The sequence below is a fragment of the Bombina bombina genome, chromosome 2 (genome assembly GCF_027579735.1).
Source record: "Bombina bombina isolate aBomBom1 chromosome 2, aBomBom1.pri, whole genome shotgun sequence".
Lineage (NCBI taxonomy): Eukaryota > Metazoa > Chordata > Amphibia > Anura > Bombinatoridae > Bombina > Bombina bombina.
The window spans coordinates 306724308-306750892 of NC_069500.1; the positions used below are offsets into that span (position 1 = coordinate 306724308).

A 26585-nucleotide genomic window follows, 5' to 3' on the forward strand; every position below is an offset into this window, starting at 1 on the left:
TACACTTGGAAGGTAAAATACAGTGATGAGGAAGGAATTGGTTTCTGCCCAGGAAAGCATTAGAGATACCTCTGTCACTTAGAGTTCCTCCTTGATGATTGACATAAGTGTTACAGAAGCATTAGTTATTTTGTTGTGAAGAGCTTATTTCCCAGCAGCAATGCCTGAACCAGCAAGCCAGCGCCTAAGAAGGGCTCCAAGAAAACCGTAACAAGTTTCATTTCATAAAGAGTTAACTCTTTTTTTTCAGCTTTTAGAAACTATTGTCTAATCACCTCTGGAGCCAGACTGCTAATTGATAAGATGAACTTGTAAACTTGTTATCTTAAGTACTGTAATCCTATTGTGGCCTGTCAAAGGACAGTGCTCTCTATCTAAATGTGTGATGGGGGATTTTGTGCTTCCCCCCCTCTCCCCCTGGGAGTGCCCTGTGTGCATGTAACCTTAATAAAAAGCAGGCTGGGCATCCCAGTCCTGAGTTCTTGTTTTGACCCTCAATCGCAGCGTTGACTCGTTTTTGTGGGCAGAAGGGTATCCTAGCTGTACTGCAGCTAAGGGAGATTATTCTATATTTGCGAGACTCATATAGAATACTATGGAAAGCAGCTTCTCCCCTCTTTAGCAATAGGGATCCAGGCTACTAAGCGGTCCATCTCTCAGCGAGACTAAGGGTAACCGTAACATTTGGCGGCAGCGGCGGGATTTTCCTGGATTTCCTAGGAGAGGTACAGAACGGATGGAGAGCGCTTACGAAAAATTGAAGCGTACAACCCTAAAGGATTTACTTGAAAGCAGAGGGGGGTACGCCAGCAACCGGCCGAGGAGAGAGCTGATCGCAGAATTGACCGAACTGGATCAGAGCTTCACAATGGCGGAAACACCGACCACAATTAGTGACGAAAAAACCAGGATTGTTCGGGAAAGGCTCTCATTATACGGGCCAAACCCCTGACTGACTTGACCAAGAAGAACTTACCTCGACAGGTCCTGTGGTCTCCCCACTGTGAAACGGCTTTCCAGGCTCTCAAAAATGCTCTAATTAACGCTCCTGTCTTGGCGGCCCCAGCCCTTAACAAACGTTTTATCGTCCATACCGATGCTTCCATGTTCGGGCTGGGAGCCGTCCTCAGCCAAGTAGGCGAAGATGGAGGGGAGCATCCAGTTGCCTACATCAGCCGGAAGCTCCTGCCCCGCGAAGTCAGCTATGCAGCGGTCGAAAAGGAGTGTTTGGCTTTGGTGTGGGCATTAAAGAAATTGACTCCCTATTTATATGGTCAGGAGTTCACTCTGGTCACCGACCATAACCCGTTGGTGTGGCTGAACCGGGTCTCTGGAGATAACGGCAGGCTATTACGTTGGAGCTTATCGTTGCAAACCTTCAATTTCACCATTACTTACAGACCTGGGAAACAGAATGGCAACGCCGACGGGTTGTCCAGACAAACCGACCTCAGCCCCGCATAACCAGCGGTCTGGACAGCCTTAGTCTGCCCCGAAAAGGGGTCAGACCGTGTCTGCCAGAGTGTTCCACAGAAAGGGAGCAATGTTACAGAAGCATTAGTTATTTTGTTGTGAAGAGCTTATTTCCCAGCAGCAATGCCTGAACCAGCAAGCCAGCGCCTAAGAAGGGCTCCAAGAAAACCGTAACAAGTTTCATTTCATAAAGAGTTAACTCTTTTTTTTCAGCTTTTAGAAACTATTGTCTAATCACCTCTGGAGCCAGACTGCTAATTGATAAGATGAACTTGTAAACTTGTTATCTTAAGTACTGTAATCCTATTGTGGCCTGTCAAAGGACAGTGCTCTCTATCTAAATGTGTGATGGGGGATTTTGTGCTTCCCCCCCTCTCCCCCTGGGAGTGCCCTGTGTGCATGTAACCTTAATAAAAAGCAGGCTGGGCATCCCAGTCCTGAGTTCTTGTTTTGACCCTCAATCGCAGCGTTGACTCGTTTTTGTGGGCAGAAGGGTATCCTAGCTGTACTGCAGCTAAGGGAGATTATTCTATATTTGCGAGACTCATATAGAATACTATGGAAAGCAGCTTCTCCCCTCTTTAGCAATAGGGATCCAGGCTACTAAGCGGTCCATCTCTCAGCGAGACTAAGGGTAACCGTAACAATAAGCTACTGCAGTATTATTGTCTGTTTGAAAATGGAGATAAGGCTCCTTTTTCAATAGATGCCAAGCCTGAACGGCTCTGAAGAGAGCACAAAGTTCAAAAATATTGATTGGTAACCTCGCCACCCGAGGAATCGAAACTCCTTGTGCTGTCAGAGACCCCCAGATAGCTCCCCAACCTGAAAGACTTGCATCTGTTGTGATCCCAGACCAGGTAGGATGAGCAAAAGAAGTTTCCTGAATAATAGAGTGATGATTTAGCCACCAAGACAAAGATAGGTGCGTGTTGGGATCTAAGAATATCTCTTGGGATATCTGAATATAATTCTTGCACCATTGGCACAGCATACAAAGCTGAAGAGGTCTTATATGAAAGCAAGCAAATAGAATTGCGTCAGAGGCTGCAATCATAAGGCCTAGTACTTCCATACACAGAGCCACTGAAGGGAATCAGACTAAAGGTTCAGACAAGCTGAAATCTATTTTATTCATCTCTTTTCTGTCAGGGAAAGTCATGGACACTGAATCTATCTGGAAACATAAAAAAGTGACCTTAGTCTGAGGAATCAAGGAACTTTTGGGTAAATTGATCCTCCAACCATGTCTTTGAAGAAAACAAGAGTTGTTTGGTATGAGATTCTGCTAAATGAAAAGATTGAGCTAGTACCTAGATATCGTCCAGGTAAGGAAATACTGCAATACCATGAACTCTGATTACAGATAAAAGGGCACTGAGAACCTTGGTAAATATTCTTGGAGCTGTAGCTAGACTAAACAAAAGAGCAACGAACTGATAATGCTTTTCCAGGAAAGAGAACATCAGGAAGTGGTAATGTTCTGGGTGTATTGGGATGTGAAGGTAAGCATCCTGTACAACTATTGTGGACATAAAGTGACCTTGTTGAACAAAAGGCAGAATATTCCCTATAGTTTACATTTTGAAAGCTGGTATTAATACAAATTTATTTAGCATTTACAGATCCAGAATTGGTCTGAAAGAATTTTCCTTCTTTGGTACAATGAAGAGATTTGAATAAAATCCCATCCCCTGATCCTGTAAAGGAACTGGAACAATTACTCCCATATTTTCCAGATCTGAGACAGATTTTTGAAAAGCCTGAGCTTTCATAGGATGTTTTGGAATATGGACGAGAAAACCCCATAGATCAGCATTCAATAAATTAAGCCATAAATCTCTACTGGTAAGAATAACTAAAGACATATTTTTGATGTTAATTTTCATATCAAATAACTGCATCACAAATAAAATTATTTGCATATTGAAGTAAATTCAAGAGATTATTATTATTATTATACTTTATTTATGAAGCACCAACATATTCCGCAGCACTGTCGATGGATACAATAATATAAAACTTGTAAGAGACAGGAGAAATTTTACAAACACATATAGGAGGAATTAAGGGTCCTATTCCTGTGGGAACTTACAGTTAGAACATTCAGGGTCAGAAGGTAACTGCTGAGCTAGGCCGGAAAACCAGAAAGAAGAAGCAGTAGCTACGTCAGCAATATATATAGCTGGTCTAAGAATAGAGCCAGTATGTAAATATGCCCATCTTAGATAAGATTCAAGTTTTCTATCTAAAGGGTCTTTAAAATAATTACTGTCTTGTAAAGAAATAGCAGTGCACTTAGCTAAAGTGGAAATGGCCCCATAACTAAGTTAGAAGTGGGTAAAGTATATCATTTTTTTCAACCTTGAGGAAGGGTTAAAATCTAAATATATGCTTATCTGATAAATTATTTTCTTTCCTGGCAGGAAAAGTCCACAAATTCATTCATTACTGTTGGGTTTTTTACACCTGGCAAGAAAGGAGGAGATAAAGACACCCAGACAAAGCTATAAGTATCCCTCCCACTTCCTCTACTACCACATTCATTCAGCCGAGGAAATAAGGAAAAGCAGGAGAAAAACTAGGAGTATAGAGGTGCCAGAAGATAGGGAAAAGACGCCACCTGGTGGGTTCGTGGACTCTCCCTGCCAGGAAAGAAAATAATTTATCAGGTAAGCATAAATTTTGTTTTCTTTCCAAAGGCAGAAAGAGTCAACAAATTCATTCATTACTGTTGAAAATCCAATACCCAAGCTAGAGAGAACACAAAAGGAACGGGGAGGGAAATAAGGCAGACAGACCTTAATCTGAAGGCACCACCGCTTGAAACACCTATCTCCCAAAAGAAGCCTCAGCTGAGTCAGAAATATCAAACTTGTAGAATTTTGAAAAAGTACATAAAGGAGGACCAGGTATCCGCCTTACATACCTGCTCCATAGAAACATTCGCCTAGATTTAGAGTTTGGTGTTAGCCGTCAAAAGCAGCGTTAATGGCTCCTAACGCTGCTTTTTACCGCCCGCTGGTGTTTAGAGCCAGTCAGGAAAGGGTCTAACGCTCACTTCCAAGCCGTGACTTTTCCATACCGCAGATCCCCTTACGCCAATTGCGTATCCTATCTTTTCAATGGGATCTTCCTAACGCTGGTATTTAGAGTCTTGGCTGAAGTGAGCGGTAGAGCCTCTACCGACAAGACTCCATCCGCAGAAAAAAGTCAGTAGTTAAGAGCTTTCTAACGCCGGTTTATGAAGCTCTTAACTACTGTGCTCTAAAGTACACTAACACTCATAAACTACCTATGTACCCCTAAACCGAGGTCCCCCCACATCGCCGCCACTATAATAAAAATTTTTAACCCCTAATCTGCCGACCGCACACCGCCACCACCTACATTATACCTATAAACCCCTAATCTGCTGCCCCTAACATCGCCGACACCTACATAATATTTATTAACCCCTAATCTGCCCCCCCCCAACGTCGCCACTACCTAACTACACTTATTAACCCCTAATCTGCCGACCGGAGCTCACCGCTACTCTAATATATGCATTAGCCCCTAAACCACCTCACTCCCGCCTCAAAAACCCTATAATAAATAGTATTAACCCCTAATCTGCAATCCCTAACATCGCCGACACCTAACTTCAAGTATTAACCCCTAATCTGCCGACCGGACCTCACCGCTACTCTAATAAATGTATTAACCCCTAAAGCTAAGTCTAACCCTAACACCCCCCAAGTTAAATATAATTTTATTCTAACGAAATAAATTAACTCTTATTAAATAAAGTATTTCTATTTAAAGCTAAATACTTACCTGTAAAATAAACCCTAAACTAGCTACAATATAACGAATAATTATATTGTAGCTATTTTAGAATTGATATTTATTTTACAGGCAACTTTGTATTTATTTTAACTAGGTACAATAGCTATTAAATAGTTATTTACTATTTAATAGCTACCTAGTTAAAATAATTACAAAATTACCTGTAAAATAAATCCTAACCTAAGTTACAATTAAACTTAACACTACATTATCAATAAATAAATTAAATCAATTAACTACAAGTACCTACAATTAAATAAACTAAACTAAATTACAAAAAAACACTAAATTACAAAAAATAAAAAAAGTTTACAAGAATTTTAAACTAATTACACCTACTCTAAGCCCCCCCCAAAATAAAAAAAATTCCCTACCCTAATCTAAATTACAAAAGTTAACAGCTCTATTACCTTACCAGCCCTTAAAAGGGCTTTTTGCGGGGCATGCCCCAAAGAAATCAGCTCTTTTGCCTGTAAAAAAAACACAATACCACCCCCCAACATTACAACCCACATACCCCTACTCTAACCCAAACCCCCCTTAAATAGACCTAACACTACCCCCCTGAAGATCTCCCTACCTTGAGTCATCTTCACCCAACCGGGCACCGATGGACCAAAAGAAGACATCCGGAGCAGAAGAAGTCTTCATCCTATCCGGGCAGAAGAGGACATCCGGACCGGTAGACATCTTCATCCAAGCGGCATCTTCTATCTTCATCCATCCGGATTGGAGCAGAGCCATCTTCTTCCAGCCGACGCGGATCCATCCTCTTCTACCGACGCCTACTCGCCGAATGAAGGTTCCTTTAAATGACGTCATCCAAGATGGCGTCCCTCGAATTCCGATTGGCTGATAGGATCCAATCAGCCAATCAGATTGAGCTTGCATTCTATTGGCTGTTCCGATCAGCCAATAGAATGCAAGCTCAATCTGATTGGCTGATTGGATCAGCCAATCCGATTGAACTTGAATCTGATTGGCTGATTCAATCAGCCAATCAGATATTTCCTACCTTAATTCCGATTGGCTGATAGAATCCTATCAGACAATCGGAATTCGAGGGACGCCATCTTGAATGACGTCATTTAAAGGAACCTTCATTCGGCGAGTAGGCGTCGGTAGAAGAGGATGGATCCGCGTCGGCTGGAAGAAGATGGCTCCGCTCCGCTCCGGATGGATGAAGATAGAAGATGCTGCTTGGATGAAGATATCTACCGGTCCGGATGTCCTCTTCTGCCCAGATAGGATGAAGACTTCTGCCGCTCCGGATGTCTTCTTTTGGTCCATCGGTGCCCGGTTGGGTGAAGACGACTCAAGGTAGGGAGATCTTCAGGGGGGTAGTGTTAGGTTTATTTAAGGGGGGTTTGAGTTAGAGTAGGGGTATGTGGGTGGTGGGTTGTAATGTTGGGGGGTGGTATTGTGTTTTTTATTACAGGCAAAAGAGCTGATTTCTTTGGGGCATGCCCCGCAAAAAGCCCTTTTAAGGGCTGGTAAGGTAATAGAGCTGTTAACTTTTTTAATTTAGATTAGGGTAGGGAATTTTTTTATTTTGGGGTGCTTTGTTATTTATTTTTGGGGGGCTTAGAGTAGGTGTAATTAGCTTAAAATTCTTGTAAACTTTTTTTATTTTTTGTAATTTAGTTTAGTTTATTTAATTGTAGGTACTTGTAGTTAATTGATTTAATTTATTTATTGATAGTGTAGTGTTAGGTTTAATTGTAACTTAGGTTAGGATTTATTTTACAGGTAATTTTGTAATTATTTTAACTAGGTAGCTATTAAATAGTAAATAACTATTTAGTAGCTATTGTACCTAGTTAAAATAAATACAAAGTTGCCTGTAAAATAAATATAAATTCTAAAATAGCTACAATATAATTATTCGTTATATTGTAGCTAGTTTAGGGTTTATTTTACAGGTAAGTATTTAGCTTTAAATAGGAATACTTTATTTAATAAGAGTTAATTTATTTCGTTAGAATAAAATTATATTTAATTTAGGGGGGGGTTAGGGTTAGGGTTAGACTTAGCTTTAGGGGTTAATACATTTTTTAGAGTAGCGGCGAGGTCCGGTCGGCAGATTAGAGGTTAATACTTGAAGTTAGGTGTCGGCGATGTTAGGGAGGGCAGATTAGGGGTTAATACTATTTATTATAGGGTTTTTGAGGCGGGAGTGAGGGGGTTTAGGGGTTAATACATTTATTAGAGTAGCGGCGAGCTCCGGTCGGCAGATTAGGGGTTAATAAGTGTAGGTAGGTGGCGGCGACGTTGGGGGGGCAGATTAGAGGTTAATAAATATAATATAGGGGTCGGCGGTGTTAGGGGCAGCAGATTAGGGGTACATAGGGATAATGTAGGTTGCGGCGGTGTACGGAGCGGCAGATTAGGGGTTAATTGTGTAATGCAGGTATCAGCGATAGCGGGGACGGCAGATTAGGGTTTAATAAGTGTAAGATTAGGGGTGTTTAGACTTGGGGTTCATGTTAGGGTGTTAGGTGCAGACTTAGAAACTGTTTCCCCATAGGAAACAATGGGGCTGCGTTAGGAGCTTAACGCTGCTTTTTTGCAGGTGTTGGGTTTTTTTGCAGCCCAAACTGCCCCATTGTTTCCTATGGGGGAATCGTGCACGAGCACGTTTTTCCAGCTAGCCGCTACCGTAAACAACGCTGGTATTGAGAGTTGAAGTGGCGGTAAATATGCCTGTACGCTCCCTTTTTGGAGCCTAACGCAGCCCTTCAGTGAACTCTCAATACCAGCGTTATTTAAAAGGTGCGGGGGGGAAAAAAGGAGCGTTAGCAACGCGGGTCTTTACCGACAAAACTCTAAATCTAGCCGATAGTTCTTTAAATCCCAAGAAAAGGACACTGCATGGGTAAAATGAGCCATAATTCTCTCAGGAGGCTGCTGGCCAGCTTCCTCATAGGCCAAACTGATGATACTTCTCAGCCAAAAGGAAAGAGTAGTCGCAATGGCTTTCTGACCCTTGTGCTTACCGCTCATACACCACAAACAAGGAAGAGGATTGTCTAAAATCCTTGGTAGCATGAAGATAGAACTTCAAAGCACGAACTACGTCCAGATTGTGTAACAAACACTCCTTCTGAGAGGAGGAGATTGATTGGGGCAAAGAAAAAACATAATTTATGCTTACCTGATAAATTTATTTCTCTTGTAGTGTGTTCAGTCCACGGGTCATCCATTACTTATGGGATATATTCTCCTTCCCAACAGGAAGTTGCAAGAGGATCACCCAAGCAGAGCTGCTATATAGCTCCTCCCCTCACATGTCATATCCAGTCATTCGACCGAAACAAGACGAGAAAGGAGAAACCATAGGGTGCAGTGGTGACTGGAGTTATAATTTAAAATTTAGAACCTGCCTCAAAAAGACAGGGCGGGCCGTGGACTGAACACACTACAAGAGAAATAAATTTATCAGGTAAGCATAAATTATGTTTTCTCTTGTTAAGTGTGTTCAGTCCACGGGTCATCCATTACTTATGGGATACCAATACCAAAGCTAAAGTACACGGATGATGGTAGGGACAAGGCAGGAACATTAAACAGAAGGAACCACTGCCTGTAGAACCTTTCTCCCAAAAACAGCCTCCGAAGAAGCAAAAGTGTCAAATTTGTAAAATATGGAAAAAGTATGAAGTGAAGACCAAGTTGCAGCCTTGCAAATCTGTTCAACAGAGGCCTCATTCTTAAAAGCCCAGGTGGAAGCCACAGCTCTAGTGGAATGAGCTGTAATCTTTTCAGGAGGCTGCTGTCCAGCAGTCTCGTAGGCTAAGCGTATTATGCTACGAAGCCAAAAAGAGAGAGAGGTAGTCGAAGCCTTTTGACCTCTCCTCTGTCCAGAGTAAACGACAAACAGAGAAGAAGTTTGTCGAAAATCTTTAGTTGCCTGTAAGTAGAACTTCAGGGCACGGACCACGTCTAGATTATGCAAAAGACTTCCTTCTTTGAGGAAGGATTAGGACATAATGATGGAACAACAATCTCTTGATTGATATTCCTGTTAGAAACAACCTTAGGTAAAAACCCAGGTTTAGTACGCAGGACTACCTTGTCTGAATGAAAGATCAGATAAAGAGAATCACAATGTAAGGCAGATAACTCAGAGACTCTTCGAGCCGAGGAAATAGCCATCAAAAACAGAACTTTCCAAGATAAAAGCTTAATATCAATGGAATGAAGGGGTTCAAACGGAACACCCTGAAGAACTTTAAGAACCAAGTTTAGGCTCCACGGAGGAGCAACAGTTTTAAACACAGGCTTAATCCTAGCCAAAGCCTGACAAAAAGCCTGGACGTCTGGATTCTCTACCAGACGCTTGTGTAAAAGAATAGACAGAGCAGAAATCTGTCCCTTTAGTGAACTAGCGGATAAGCCCTTTTCTAAACCCTCTTGTAGAAAAGACAATATCCTAGGAATCCTAACCTTACTCCATGAGTAACTCTTGGATTCACACCAATATAAATATTCACGCCATATCTTGTGGTAAATTTTTCTGGTAACAGGTTTCCGAGCCTGTATTAATGTATCAATAACCGAATCCGAAAACCCACGCTTTGATAGAATCAAGCGTTCAATTTCCAAGCAGTCAGCCTCAGAGAAATTAGGTTTGGATGGTTGAAAGGACCCTGAATTAGAAGGTCCTGCCTCAGGGGTAGAGACCATGGTGGACAGGACGACATGTCCACTAGGTCTGCATACCAGGTCCTGCGTGGCCACGCAGGCGCTATCAGAATCACTGATGCTCCTGTTTGATCCTGGCAATCAGTCGAGGTAGCAACGGAAAAGGTGGAAATACTTAAGCTATGTTGAAAACCCAAGGGGCTGCTAGTGCATCTACCAGCACCGCTCCCGGGTCCCTGGACCTGGATCCGTAACAAGGAAGCTTGGTGTTCTGGCGAGATGCCATGAGATCCAGATCTGGTTTGCCCCAACGGCGAATCAGTTGAGCAAATACCTCCGGGTGAAGTTCCCACTCCCCCGGATGAAAAGTCTGGCGACTTAGAAAATCCGCCTCCCAGTTCTCCACGCCTGGGATGTAGATCGCTGACAGGTGGCAAGAGTGAGACTCTGCCCAGCGAATTATCTTCGAGACTTCCAACATCGCTAGGGAACTCCTGGTTCCCCCTTGATGATTGATGTAAGCCACAGTCGTGATGTTGTCCAACTGAAATCTGATGAACCTCAGTGTTGCTAACTGAGGCCAAGCTAGAAGAGCATTGAATATTGCTCTTAATTCTAGAATGTTTATCGGGAGGAGTTTCTCCTCCTGAGTCCACGATCCCTGAGCCTTCAGGGAGTTCCAGACTGCTCCCCAGCCTAGTAGGCTGGCATCTGTTGTTACAATCGTCCAATCTGGTCTGCGAAAAGTCATTCCTTTGGACAGATGAACCCGTGACAACCACCAGAGAAGAGAATCTCTGGTCTCCTGGTCCAGATTTAGCAAAGGGGACAGATCTGAGTAATCCCCGTTCCATTGACTTAGCATGCATAGTTGCAGCGGTCTGAGATGTAGGCGCGCAAATGGCACTATGTCCATTGCCGCGACCATTAAGCCGATTACTTCCATGCACTGAGCTACTGATGGGCTTGGAATGGAGTGAAGGACACGGCAAGCATTGAGAATCTTTGATAACCTGGACTCCGTCAGGTAAATTTTCATCTCTACAGAATCTATAAGAGTCCCTAGAAAAGGGACCCTTGTGAGTGGTAACAGAGAACTCTTTTCCACGTTCACTTTCCACCCATGCAACCTCAGAAATGCTAGAACTATCTCTGTATGAGACTTTGCATTTTGAAAACTTGACGCTTGAATCAGAATGTCGTCTAGGTACGGAGCCACCGCTACGCCTCGTGGTCTTAGCACCGCCAGAAGTGAGCCCAGGACCTTTGTAAAAATTCTCGGGGCCGTAGCTAACCCGAAGGGAAGAGCTACAAACTGGTAATGCCTGTCTAGAAAGGCAAACCTTAGGTACCGATAATGATCTTTGTGAATCGGTATGTGAAGGTAGGCATCCTTTAAGTCCACTGTAGTCATATATTGACCCTCTTGGATCATGGGTAGGATGGTCCGAATGGTTTCCATCTTGAACGATGGAACCCTTAGGAACTTGTTTAAGATTTTTAAGTCTAAGATTGGTCTGAAGGTTCCCTCTTTTTTGGGAACCACAAACAGATTTGAATAAAACCCTTGCCCCTGTTCCGTTCGCGGAACTGGGTGGATCACTCCCATCACTAAGAGGTCTTGTACACAGTGTAGAAATGCCTCTTTCTTTACTAGGTTTGTTGATAACCTTGATAGATGAAACCTCCCTTGTGGAGGAGAAGTTTTGAAATCCAGAAGGTATCCCTGAGATATAATCTCCAACGTCCAGGGATCCTGTACATCTCTTGCCCAAGCCTGGGCGAAGAGAGAAAGTCTGCCCCCCACTAGATCCGTCTCCGGAAAGGGGGCCCTGTCTTCATGCTGTCTTAGGGGCGGAAGTAGGCTTTCTGGCCTGCTTGCCCTTGTTCCATGACTGGTTGCCTTTCCAACCCTGTCTGTAACGAGCAGTAGTTCCTTCCTGTTTTGGAGCGGAGGATGCTGCTCCTGCCTTGAGATTACGAAAGGCACGAAAATTAGACTGTTTGGCCTTTGATTTGGCCCTGTCCTGAGGAAGGGTGTGGCCCTTACCTCCAGTAATGTCAGCAATAATTTCCTTCAAGCCGGGCCCGAATAAGGTCTGCCCTTTGAAAGGAATGTTCAGTAGTTTAGACTTAGAAGTTACATCTGCTGACCAGGATTTAAGCCATAGCGCTCTGCGCGCCTGTATGGCGAATCCGGAATTCTTAGCCGTAAGTTTGGTTAAATGCACTACGGCATCCGAAACAAACGCATTAGCCAGCTTAAGGGTTCTAATCTTGCTCAAAGACTCATCCAATGGTGCTGTGCGAATCGCCTCTTCCAGAGACTCAAACCAGAATGCCGCTGCAGCAGTGACAGGCGCAATGCATGCAAGAGGCTGTAATATAAAACCTTGTTGAACAAACATTTTCTTAAGGTAACCCTCTAATTTTTTATCCATTGGATCTGAGAAAGCACAGCTATCCTCCACCGGGATAGTGGTACGCTTGGCCAAAGTAGAAACTGCTCCCTCCACCTTAGGGACCGTCTGCCATAAGTCTCGTGTGGTGGCGTCTATAGGGAACATTTTTCTAAATATCGGAGGAGGGGAAAAAGGCACACCGGGTCTATCCCACTCCTTGATAATAATCTCTGTAAGTCTCTTTGGTATAGGAAAAACGTCAGTACACACCGGTACCGCATAGTATTTATCCAGCCTACATAATTTCTCTGGGATTGCCACCGTGTCACAATCATTCAGAGCCGCTAACACCTCCCCTAGCAACACGCGGAGGTTCTCAAGCTTAAATTTAAAATTTGAAATTTCTGAATCCGGTCTCCCCGAATCAGAACCGTCACCCACAGAATGAAGCTCTCCGTCCTCATGTTCTGCAAATTGTGACGCAGTATCAGACATGGCTCTCGTGTCATCGGCGCGCTCTGTCCTTAACCCAGAGCTGTCGCGCTTGCCTCTTAACTCGGGCATATTGTATAATACTTCTTTCATAACATTAGCCATATCATGTAAAGTGATTTGTAAGGGCCTTGATGTACTGGGCACCTCAATCTCACGCACCTCCCGAGCGGGAGACGAAGGTACTGACATGTGAGGAGAGTTAGACGGCATAACTTCCCCCTCGTTGTCTGGTGATAATTTCTTTATCGGTACAGATTGACTTTTATTCAAAGTAATATCAATACAATTGGTACACATATTTCTATTGGGCTCCACATCGGCTTTTAAACATAATGAACAAGTAGATTCCTCTGTATCAGACATGTTTAAATAGACTAGCAATGAAGCTAGCAAGCTTGGAAATTACTTTCAATAAGTTTACAAGCAATATAAAAAACGCTGCAGCGCTTATAAAAAACACAGTTGAATAACAAAGAACTAATTCAGTTATAGTCAACAATTCTTTAAATGTATTAATTAGCAGAGGATTGCACCCATTAGCAAAAGGATGATTAACCCCTCAGTACCCAAAAACGGATATCAAATTAAGATTTTATCACAGTCAAACACACTGTCACAGGTCTGCTGTGACTGATTACCTCCCTCAAAAACGAATTTTGAAGACCCCTGAGCTCTCTAGAGACGTCCTGGATCAAGGAGGAAGAAGCAGGAAGACTGTGCTAGAATTTTAACTGTGCAACAAGGCGCTAAAAAAGGCCCCTCCCACTCATTTACAACAGTGGGAGACCTGATATAACGGTTTCTATGCAGAAATATACGTTAGCCATGTGGAAAAAAATCATGCCCAAAAGGATTTATCACCAAAGTACCTCACAAAACGAATAACATGCCAGTAAACGTTTTAAAAACAAACTTTTTTCAATGTCATGCAAAGTTATCACTAAGCCTGCTACCAGTCGCTTCCACTGCAGATAAGGCTTAAGCATTATTTCAGTATTAACAGTATTTTCTCAGTCAAATTCTAGTCCCTAGAAAATAACTCAACTGCGCATACATTTATCAGCCTGATACCAGTCGCTACTACTGCAGATAAAGGCTTAAGCATTATTTCAGTATTAACAGTATTTTCTCAGTCAAATTCTAGTCCCTAGAAAATAACTCTACTGTGCATACATTTATCAGCCTGATACCAGTCACTACTACTGCATTTAAGGCTGTACTTACATCATACGGGTAACAGCAGTGTTTTCTTAGTCAATTCCATTCCCAGAAAATATTGTACTGCACATACCTCATTTGCGGGGGACCCCGCATGCTATTCCCATTTTCTGAAGTTACCCCACTCCTCAGAATGTCGAGAACAGCCAGTGGATCTTAGTTACGCCTGCTAAGATCATAGAAAACGCAGGCAGTTTCTTCTTCCAAATACTGCCTGAGATAGAAAAACAGCACACTCCGGTGCCATTTAAAATAACAAACTTTTGATTGAAGAATAATTAAGTAAAAACTCCAACTCCTCTCGCGACCTCCTTCTTTGTTGAGGGTTGCAAGAGAATGACTGGATATGACATGTGAGGGGAGGAGCTATATAGCAGCTCTGCTTGGGTGATCCTCTTGCAACTTCCTGTTGGGAAGGAGAATATATCCCATAAGTAATGGATGACCCGTGGACTGAACACACTTAACAAGAGAAAGGAACTACAATTTCCTGATTGACATTGCGGTCTGAGACAGCCTTATCCGCATGGAAAATAAGATAAGGGGGACCACATTGCAAAGCAAATAACTCAAACTCTGCGAGCAGAAGAAACAGCCAACAAAAATAAAACTTTTCATGACAAAAGTTTAATATCAACAGAATGCATAGGCTCAAATGGAGCCCTTTGAATAACACAAAGATGATGATTAAGGCTCTAAGGAGGAGCAACTGGCTTAAACACAGGCCTGATTCTAACCAGGGCCTGAACAAAGGACTGAACTTCAGGAAGATTGCCCTTTCTGTTTTACTGCACAAGAAATTGGCCAGTGATCTGACCCTTGATAGAACTGGTGGATAAACTGTTTTCCAGGCCATCTTATAGAAACAAAATAATCTGAGGAATACTCACTTTGTGCCAAGGGAAACCTTGTTTCTCACACCAAGATAAATAGTAACATACAAAGGATTTAAAAACAAAATATGCTAGACACCACAAAATGCATCCTCTCCATAACTGTTTCATGTCAACATGACATGAAACAAACAATTGCTATGGAGAGGATCTACAGAGGACTGAAGAGAAAGACAGGCAGAGAGAAGCTTTGCTCGTCTTTGATCCATTAGGAAGATCTTAATGGAAATTGAATATCATTCCCAGAACGCATACCCTCGTGTTGGGGACCAGAGAGCTTTCGTCCAAATTCATTTTCCAGCCGAGAGTCTGAAGGAGACACAGTAGAGATTTCATGTGAGATCTTGCCAAAGGGAAAGATGGAGCCTGAACCATCGTCCAGGTAAGGAGCAACCGTGATACCTTACATTCTGGATACTGCAAGAAGGGCTCCTAATACCTTTGTAAAGATCCTTGGGGCAGTAGCTAGACCAAAAGGAAGAGCTACAAACTGGAAAGGTTTGTCCAGAAAGACAAACTGCAGACACTGGAAATAATCCCTTTGGATCGGAAACATGGAGATATGCAACTTTCAGGTCTATGGTGGTCATGAACTGACCCTCTTGGACCAAATGGAGAATGGATTTGATGGTCTCCATTTGAAGGACGGAACTTTGAGGAACTTGTTGAGACATTTTAGATCCAGGATTGGATGGAAAGTTCCCTCTTTCTTGGGAACTTCAAACAGGTTTGAATAAAACCCTAGGCTCCTCTCTGATAGGGGTACGGGTACAATCACTCTCAAAGCAGATAGCTCCTGTACGCAATTTAAAAAGGCTGCCCTCTTTACAGGGTTGGAGTTAAGTCTTCATGACAGAATCTGCCTCTTGGCAGGCGAGATCAGAACCTATCCTGTACCCCTAGGAGACTACATCCAAAACCCATGGATCCTGAACGTCTCAAGCCCAGACATCTCAGAAGAAAGAAAGCATGCCCCGTACTAGATCAGGTCCCGGATTGGGGGCTGTCCCTTCATGCAGACTTGTTGTCGCCGGAGGGCTTCTTGGACTGCTTGCCTTTGTTCCACTGGCCTTGCTTCCTGGGATTCTTGGTCTGATCAGCCTTTGCGGCAGGCTGAGCTCTCAAACCCTTATCTGAATGAAAAAAATTAGATGACTGGCAACCCTTGGACTTAGTCTTATTATCCTGAGGGAGGAAAGCGCCCTTTCCTCCAGTCACCGTGGAGATAAAAGAATCCAGACCAGGACGAAACAATGTCTCTCCCTTTAAATACAAGGAGTCTAGATTTGGTTACCATGTCTGTTGACCAGGACTTTAACCAAATGGCTCTTCACACAAGCATCTCGAAACCCAGAGGATTTAGCATTCAGACGAATGATCTGCATGTTAGCCTGACAAATGAAGGAATTGGAAATTTTAAGAGCCATAATCCACAAATGGATATCTTTTTATGGGGTTTCAACCAGAATCAAGTCGCACCAATAGGTGGCAGCACCCGTGATAGCCGCAATGGCTGCGTCCAGTGGAAAAAGAAGCTCTGTCTGGTGAAACATCCTCCTTAAATACCCCTCCATCTTTCTATCCATGGGGTCCCTGAAGGAGGTACTATCCTCAAGAGGGATAGTAGTATGTTTAGCCAGGGTAGAAATGGCTCCATCCACCTTAGGGATGGAACTACACAATTCCAGGTGAGAGTCAGGAACTGGAAACATTCTCTTAAAAGTAGCTAAAGGAGAGAATGGAATTCCAGGCTTCTCCCATTCTTTAGCAATGATTTCCGCCATACTCTTGACTTCTTAAACCCTGTTCAGCTTAGGAATCTTAGGTTCCTCTGATGGTTTAGGCTCAGGGACACCCAGGATCGACAGGACCTCCATAAGTAAATATCGAAGAAGTTTGAACCTGAAGCTCACCTCCTCAGGTTCAACTGACTTCTCCTCAGAGGTATCCAAGTCAGAAAGCTCCCCCCAGACGCTATCTAAGTCAGTTCATCCTCAGAATGATAAGACACACTGTCCAACACAGACTGAATAGGAGGATTAAACTCTGCATCAGGGAAAACATGTTTAATTTTCTGTTATGCGTGGCCGCAACAGACAGGGCATTTAATGCAGCATAGACAGTGGATTGTAACTGAACTGCAAAGTTCACCAGTAAAAAAACACCTCCAGGTAGAAATTGTAATAAGCTGCAGGGCACTGCTTGTGACATTAAGGGACTGGGGCTGAGGAGAAAGCTGATGCATCACTTGGCCAACAGAGTCATGAGAGGTGGAGGGATCTGAGGGGTTAAATTTATCAGGCAAGAGAGGAACAGGGATAGATCCCTTCTTAGTTTTTAATACAGATGATAAGCAAATAGAGCAGAACTGTGTAGAGGGACACACTGTGGCCTCTTCACAATAGAAGCATTTATCTGATATAATTCTAGGAGTGTTAGAAATATCCAAAGAAAAATTGTCCTCCATAACTGTCAAAAATATAACGTTTATCCCAGACATAAAAACAAAACAAAAACCATTATGACTCCTTATCTAAATGCCACCTAAAAACCCCAGCGCTATAGCGGAGGCACTCAACACCTCCTAGTTCGAAAGAGCGCTGAAATTAAATGCTGTCACAGGAGATCTGATTGCTAAGATGGCGCAGCTACTAGAGGACCGCCTTCTTTTTTCAAAAGAGTGCAAAGCGGCCATTTGCCACGATCGTGGCTAAAAACAAATTCCCCTCAGTACATATATGCCCTTATCTTTTTCCCTCAAAGAATGAAATAGAGACAGCCCTCCAAATCTGCCCCCACAAGCAAAAAAAAAAATCCTGTATCAAAGTGTTAGACATCTTTGTCGAAAAGTGCCCAGATACAAAAAAAAAAAAAAACAGCCCAACTGCTCCTAACAAAGATATCATCAAAAACAGATATAACCTGCTCCCAGACCGTCTTCTTAGGGAATAATCAGAGTCACACTGTGACCTGTAGAATGTCTGTCCTAGAAGTAAAAGAAATATAGACGATTGATGAAAATCCTTTATAGCATGAAGGTAAAACTTTAATGTCCTAACTACATCAAGGTGGTGTGTAATAGTCTCTTTTTAGTACAAGGATGGGGAACACATTGGCCCTCCAAATGTTTCAGAACTACATTTCCCATGATGTTAAACTGGACTTCAGAGTGCCTAAGCATCATGGGTAATTTAGTTCAGAAAAATCAGGAGTGCCAAGGTTCCCCATCCCTGCTTTAGAAGAACAGGAATTGGGTTAAAGAGATGGTACAACAATTTCCTGATTAATATTGTCCGTTCGAGACCACCTTAGGTAGGAAGCCGGACTTTGTTTGTAGTACAGCCTTATCCTAATGAAACAGCAGATAATGAGGAGCACACTGAAGAGCAGACAATTCTGAAACTCTGTATGGTGAAGAGATTGCTAACAAGAATAACACCTTCCATATAGACTATTAGAGCAAGTTCGGTTTGAGCCTTTGCATTCTCTAAGAACAAAGTTAAGGTTTTAAGGTGGAGCAATAGGTTTGAAAACCAGTCTAATTCTAGCCATAGCTTGAACAAAGGATTGAACATCAGGCAAACGTGCAAACTTTCTATGTAACAAAACAGAAAAAAACGATATCTGGCTCTTAATAAACTAGTCGAAAGACTCATTCCAAGTTGCCCTTGTAAAAACGGAAGAATACGTGGAAATCTCAATCTGTGCCAGGAGAAACCGTGCCCAGCACACCAAGATAAATACACCTTCCACACCTTATGATTTATACACCTGGTGACAGGTTTGCTAACCTGTTTCAGAGTATCTATCACAGACTCAAAAAAACCTTTGAGCTAAAATCATTAGTTAAAATCTGCATGTAGTCAGTCTCAGAGAATCTGGATTTTGGTAAAAGCAATAACCCTGACCTAGAAAGTCCGGTCTCTGAGGAAGACGCCTTGGGGGGGGGGAGCAGACGACAATCTAATGAGATCTGCGTACTAAATCCTGCATAGCCATGCAGATACCCTCTATTATTTGATCCACACTATCACATGTGGAAGGAACACAATCTAGGGAAACAGATAAACTAGTTGATAACCCCAAGGTACTTCTAATGCGTCTACCAACTCTGCCTTGAGTATCCTTCAACCTCGATCTGCATCTCTGCAATTTGAAATTGAGATGCAATGCCATGAGATTCATCTACAAAGACGCCAACATAAGTGTTGTCTTTTATGAACACACCTAACTTTAATATCAGACTGTTATTTCCATGGACATTATTGGATATTGAAATGCTAAGGGACATTTGTCTACAACATCAAGGACTTAAAGGGTTAAATGCAGATTAAGAATAGCATTGGTGATACTGACCTAGTTACCAGCTTGTTTCCGTTCAGAGGTGACAAGACAAGTTTGGGGAAAAACCAGTTGGAGATCTGAGCAAATTCTCTATCAAAACAATGCCTCAAAAGAAGAAAGGATTCACAAACAAATTTTACAACTCTTACCAATAGTTAGCATCTCACAGGTGGTGTCATAAAATACAAGGCTCTGATTAAATCTCTGTTCCTATAACCAATAGCCTAAGGACGTGACATTCTACCCCCACTGATCTAATGATGTCATCTTTTCTCTGACTGAGGAATTTACAACTGAGTGTGGGCTGGGCTGTGTGAGAGAATGAATGAATAACAGAATTTATGTTTACCTGATAAATTTCTTTCTCAAACGGTGTGTCCGGTCCACGGCTTCATCCTTACTTGTGGGATATTCTCTTCCCCTACAGGAAATGGCAAAGAGAGCACACAGCAAGAGCTGTCCATATAGTCCCCCCTCTGGCTCCGCCCCCCAGTCATTCGACCGACGGTTAGGAGAAAAAGGAGAAACCATAAGGTGCCGTGGTGACTGTAGTGTATAAAGAAAGAAATTTTTCAAACCTGATTAAAAACCAGGGCGGGCTGTGGACCGGACACACCGTTGGAGAAAGAAATTTATCAGGTAAACATAAATTCTGTTTTCTCCAACATTGGTGTGTCCGGTCCACGGCTTCATCCTTACTTGTGGGAACCAATACCAAAGCTTTAGGACACGGATGAAGGGAGGGAGCAAATCAGGTTACCTAAACGGAAGGCACCACGGCTTGCAAAACCTTTATCCCAAAAACAGCCTCCGAAGAAGCATAAGTATCGAATTTGTAAAATTTGGCAAAAGCCTCGTTCTTGAAGGCCCATGTGGAAGCCACAGCTCTAGTAGAATGAGCTGTAATTCGTTCAGGAGGCTGCCATCCGGGAGTCTCATAAGCCAATCGGATGATGCTTTTCAGCCAAAAAGAAAGAGAGGTAGCAGTAGCTTTCTGCCCTCTCCTCTTACCAGAATACACGACAAACAAGGATGAAGTTTGTCTGAAATCCTTTGTTGCTTCTAAATAGAATTTCAAAGCACTGACCACATCTAGGTTGTGTAACAAACGTTCCTTCTTCGAAACTGGATTCGGACACAGAGAAGGAACAACAATTTCCTGGTTAATATTCCTGTTGGAAACGACCTTTGGAAGAAAACCAGGCTTGATGCGAAAAACTACCTTATCTGTATGGAATACCAGATAGGGAGAAGTACACTGCAAAGCAGATAATTCAGAAACTCTTCTAGCAGAAGAAATAGCAACCAAAAACAAAACTTTCCAAGATAGTAACTTAATATCTATGGAATGCATGGGTTCAAACGGAACCCCCTGAAGAACTGAAAGAACTAAATTTAGACTCCAAGGAGGAGTCAGAGTTCTGTAAACAGGCTTGATTTTAACTAAAGCCTGTACACACGCCTGTACATCTGGCACAGCTGCCAGACGTTTGTGTAATAAAACAGACAGAGCAGATATCTGTCCCTTAAAGGAACTAGCTGACAACCCTTTATCCAAACCCTCTTGGAGAAAGGAAGTATCCTAGGAATTTTAATTTTACTTCAAGAGAATCCCTTGGATTCACACCAACAGATATATTTTTGCCATATCTTATGGTAAATTTTTCTAGTTACAGGTTTTCTGGCTTGCACCAGAGTGTCTATCACTGAATCCGAAAACCCACACTTAGATAGAATCAAGCGTTCAATTTCCAAGCAGTCAGATGCAGGGAGACTAAATTTGGATGTTCGAATGGACCTTGTACTAGAAGATCCTGTCTCAAAGGTAGCTTCCATGGTGGAGCCGATGACATACTCTTTACCATCCCCGTGGAGATGCTACTTGTTCAGAGCGGCAAAGAGAATGACTGGGGGGCGGAGCCAGAGGGGGGACTATATGGACAGCTCTTGCTGTGTGCTCTCTTTGCCATTTCCTGTAGGGGAAGAGAATATCCCACAAGTAAGGATGAAGCCGTGGACCGGACACACCAATGTTGGAGAAATATAAGTTAGTAAGTTGACATTGTATGTAGGCTAAGCTCTCTTCTCACTTACCTCTTCCCTTCCATCTCTCTCTCCCCTTCCCTTACATTAGTCAGTAACTTGTTTCTATGTAAATACTTATTTTATGTCTAATAAAAGATGTAATTTCATCAAGCAGCATCCTGATTTCCCAAGATAAAATGTAATATTAGTGAGGAAACAGTAACTAAAAAGTTAGCAGATTCTACATTAAGTACTTTCCCATTGAAGACCTGAGTGAAGAGCCTGTCGGCTGAGATACACATAGGGAGTATGAAAATCTCGGCATGTGAGATATAAGCGTGCGGAGGTCTCAGATTAACCTTTAAAGAGACACGCACCTGCCTCCCCAGAGGTATTGCCCTAAGCATAATATAGGAGACTTCACTCCTATAATAAAAAGGGAACCGTTATTCTATATAAGGAATTAACTTCTTATGTCCTAAATGCTTATTAAGAGCCTTTTCACCGTATAAAGGAAAAACTCCACTGCCCATAAAATCCCTGACATGTGTCTAATGAAAGGGATAGGTACTAATCCCCTCCAGGGATCCTTGACCTTAGCTCCTTAAGTCCTCCCACCTGGAAGGTAAAAAAGGCCCTTACCTGCTCTGTTGTAGGGCAGGAACACCTCTAGGTGTGATAGATCACAATATCTATCAGGGACCTATAGAGAAAGAAAATACAGAGTCACCAACCCTGGTTTTCCATATAGGAGTAGCATAATGTTAGAAATAAAGCAAAGACTACCTCGAGCCACCATTACTCTTACTAAAGAGATTGGCATGGACACAGCATAGCCTCTAATCCTTGCATGCATGGAAAAGAACCCCTAAAAGGATTAAATATCTTCAGACACCAACTTCGCACATCCTCCATTGACAGACAAAGAGAATGACTGGGGGTTACACTTTACAGCTTTGCTGGGGTGCTCTTTGCCTCCTTCTGCTGGCCAGGAGTTGAATATCCCACTAGTAATTGGAATGACATCTTGGACTCTCCATGTCATAGGAAAGAAAATAAAGAATTATATTTAGCCACATTCACAAGAACCACAAAATAATAAGGTACAATACTTTATGGAGAGCAACTTATTAATATAGTAAACTATGTAAACCATACCAGATGTCCTAGACGTTTGATCTTCTTTCGAAGTGCGTTACCAATTTGTCGTACTATCTCACCACGTTTTGGAGCAGGAATCTTAAAAATAAATAATTATAACTACGCATTAATGCAAAAGTTTAAAAATAAACACTAGAACCAGAAATTATATACATTTTTACTTTTGTTTTTTATGTGCGAGTTTAATTAAAGGGATAGAAAAGGTCATTTTAATTTGAAATATAAGCATTGTTGCAATTTACTTTTGTTAGCAAAAATGCTGCTAGTAAAAGTTATTAATGTTTTTTAATGGGATACACACATATACTGTGAAGGCACGTACACCAGTAATCAAACACCACACCAGAGTCAGCAATGATTGGTATGACACAAATGTCTTCAGAAGTAATAAACACCATTGCCTGCTATCTGAGCAAGCATGGTGTATGAATACTGGTGCATGGGCCCTCACAAGATACGTGCATATTCCACAGAAAAACAGTAGTACATTTTACTAAAACCATTTTTGTTGATGAAAGTATATTGCAAAAATGCTTTTATTTCAAATTGAAAATGCACCCAGGCACATTTAATTGGAGGGGTGAACAGCTCTAGTGAGGCTAGAACGGACCTACAGCAGATACATGGTACACAACGTGTGTTCTTATTTTTATCCCTGGGGACCGAGTGCATATCCTGGTTGATTATACCTCCAAGAGCGATTGACATCAAAGTCCCCAACTGAGTGTATACATTGGCATGTACGACTGATTACACAAATCTGTGGCTATCCGCTCGTTTGTAGAAAGTATTCTCATTGCTTGGATGAGACTAATAATCTATTTATATAGACACAGCTTTGCACACAGTGTTTTGTCTTCGGTTTCTACTGCAGTCATAAGACAAATGTTTGTGAAAGGTTCTCTGGGGTCCCCTTTGTTCAGAAATAGACATACATGGCTTTCCAATTAGAAGTCTGCTTATTGCAGCTGTACACCATACTTCTGAAATTCTTGGCAGTGAAGGGGTTAATTAGTAAGGGAAATAGTATTTTAATACAGGGATTACCCTCCCACTTCCAACCTCCCTGATCCCTCCAAAACAGTTCTCTCCCCTCTTACACCCACATTCCTAACAACAATTGGAAGTACAGCCAGAGAGCCTGCCAGTATGAAGTTTTTTGTTTTGTTTTAATAATTTATTTATTTTCTTGCAGTGTAGGATCCACCGTACCCTCCTCCTCCTAATGGTGTCCGACATCATAGATACTGGCAGCTGTCTGCTAGTACACAATTTATATAGATTGATTTTTTTATTATTATTTTTACTTATTTTTTTTAGTTATTTTAAATATTTTTGTGTGTATAGCGGCCCAACCCACCCCCCAGTGATCACTAATGCAAGGTTCCCCTACCCAAATTCCTAATTTTTTTTCTGTAGTGTAGCAACTACTCCCTCTCCCATCCACACTAATTTTTCGGCACTAGAGGGTCTCACCCCTTCCTCCCACTCCATCAATGTGTCGCACACCAATTTCCTCCATTCCTCCCAATAGAGCAAACGGGAGTTTGTTACAGTCAGTGACACAAACTGTGTCACTGTCTGTTACGATCAGGCACCTGCCTTTATATCGCTACCGTAACTTCCTGAAGCAAGGGCGTACATATATGTTATGAAGTACGATGGGCAAAGTACCACATCATGTATACATACCTCCTTTTGGGTCAAGGGATTAAATCTTAAAGGGACATGAAACCCAACATTTTTCTTTCCAATAGAGCATATCCTTTTAAACAACTATCCAATTTGCTTCTATTATCAGATTTACTTTGTTCTCTTGGTATCCTTCATTGAAAAGCATACTTGGGAGCTTGCTGCTGATTGGTGGTTGCACATATTTGCCTTGTTACTGGCTCACTGATATGTTCAGCTAGGCCCCAGTAGTGCATTGATGCTCCTTCAACAAAGAATACCAAGAGAATAAAGTATTTTATAATTGAAGTAGATTGGAAAGTTGTTTCAAATTATATGTGTATCTGAATTATGAAAGAACAATTGTGGGATTTGTGTCCCTTTAAATAATACTGCAACATGCCCGCTCTCTCCGTTAATTTTCGCAATATGTATTGAACCATTAGCAGCTATAAAGTTAATGCGAGAAAATGTGAGGCACTCCCCTTATCCATCCCAAAAAACACGATTAAATTGATTGAGGCAAATTTCGATTTTCAATAGGTGTCAGAGGGATTGAAATACCTAGGGATTAAGCTCACAACACACTCTTCGAAGCTTTATGCGACAAACTATGCTCCCTTGTTCAAAGCAATCCGATCAGATCTGGGGAAATGGAGGAAGATGGGCTTTTCCTGGTACGGTAGATTGTCTGCGGTGAAAATGACAATTTTGCCGAGAATTTTGTATCTCTTCAGAGTACGCCCGATTAAACTACATATCCCAAACCTTGACAATCTTCAGAGAGATATACATAGATTTCTGAGGGATAATAAACATCCAAGGATTTCACACCACATCATGGATAGACATAGACAACTGGGAGGGATGGGAGCCCCTAATTTACATGATTACTACACAGCAGCCTGATTAGCCCAAAACTAAATATTAGGGAGACGACAAACTGACATTCTATGGCCGGCTCTAGAGGCAGAAATGTTGAAACAAGAGAGGCCAGATGGCATTCTCTGGAACAGGGATCTTTGCGAATCCCGTGCCCTATACCAGACAAAACCACATTGATTTCAAGACAGCAGTGGACATCATCCTGTCGGACGGGCAAGATAATTCCTATACACACACTGATAGTGCCTCTTAAATATATTATAAATGATGAATACAAACACCGGGTTAAGAAGTGGGAAAACAAGGGGTTATATAGGGTGGCGGATCTGCAACTTCAGGGTAAGCTATTGACATTTGCACAACTTCAACAGAAACTTGAGCCTATTCCCTTGCAGTGGTTCCTATATCTCCAAGTAATGTCAGCCATACGAACATACCTAGAGACAATTAGAGTACATAGTCAGCAGACCACTCTAGAACACCTGTGTACATCCCTCCACAGATCTAAAAAAGCAATTTCTAGACTGTATATAGCAATTCAAGAGACCAGAGGACAGACTAAAACCCAGGTACTGCTAAAATGGGAAACAGATTTAGGCAAAGAGATTGAGACGGGAAAGTGGAACGAAATAGTTCATCAGGCTAGTAAGGGTCTCATTAGTGCTGATCTTAGAGAGAATATATTAAAAACAACCTTCAGATGGTACTTGACCCCAATAAAGACTGCCCACATGGTCAAGGGGAGTTCTGCTCATTGCTATAGAGGCTGCGAGGCAGTAGGTTCTTATTTCCACATGTGGTGGGAGAGGAGTGTACAAAGGTAAGCAAAATATGGCAGGAACTGTCTCAACTGTTGAGTAAGGTGCTAAATGAGCAAATCTCTCTCACCCCGGCTCAAGCATTATTACACGAAAGCATCTCTGGATTCAATGCACACATAAATATGTTTATTAGAATTCTTTGTACTATAACCAGAACAACCATTGCAAAATATTGGGCAGAGGTCCTAACTAGAATCCAGATGACATACTTGATGTATGAATCAGCAGCAAATGTACAAAACACAGAGTCTCTATTCCAAAAGGTTTGGTTTTATTGAATAATGGGAAACAGTAAGCAGTAATATAGCATGGTGTCTAAAATGGACCTAGAGAATAGGAGAAAGTTAATAAAACTTTATGGGGAGAGGTTGAGAGAAAAGAGTTAGGTGGTTGGTACGGTAAATCAAGTTTATACGGATCAATATTTGGATGAGCTAGCAACTTTTAGATACCGAAAAGATGAATAGTGCTGTGGCAAAATATAACTCTATAGATGTTCTTGTTTATTTGTTTTGTTGGTTTAATTTGTTTACATGTATTACGTTGACAATTAAGGTTGAAGATGTACTGGGATATTACCCCCCACATCAATTTACTCCCTAAGATAGACATTAGCCCAATTGTGCAAGATATGGAGTAAAAAGGAGGGAAACTTTATTGGAAAAAGGTTACTCCTCATTTCATTACGGAGAAGACTGATTCATTAATACAAGATATAAGTT

The 26585-nt window shown here is 42.0% G+C and overlaps 1 protein-coding gene across 1 annotated transcript in view; it reads right to left on the reverse strand.

Moving 5' to 3' along the window:
* LOC128648765 (alpha-aminoadipic semialdehyde dehydrogenase-like) overlaps positions 1-26585 on the reverse strand; it is a 283737-nt gene that overhangs the window by 209063 nt on the left and 48089 nt on the right. The window contains 1 exon segment of the mRNA XM_053701624.1: positions 22484-22564. Within this exon segment, the coding sequence (XP_053557599.1) occupies positions 22484-22564 (81 nt within the window).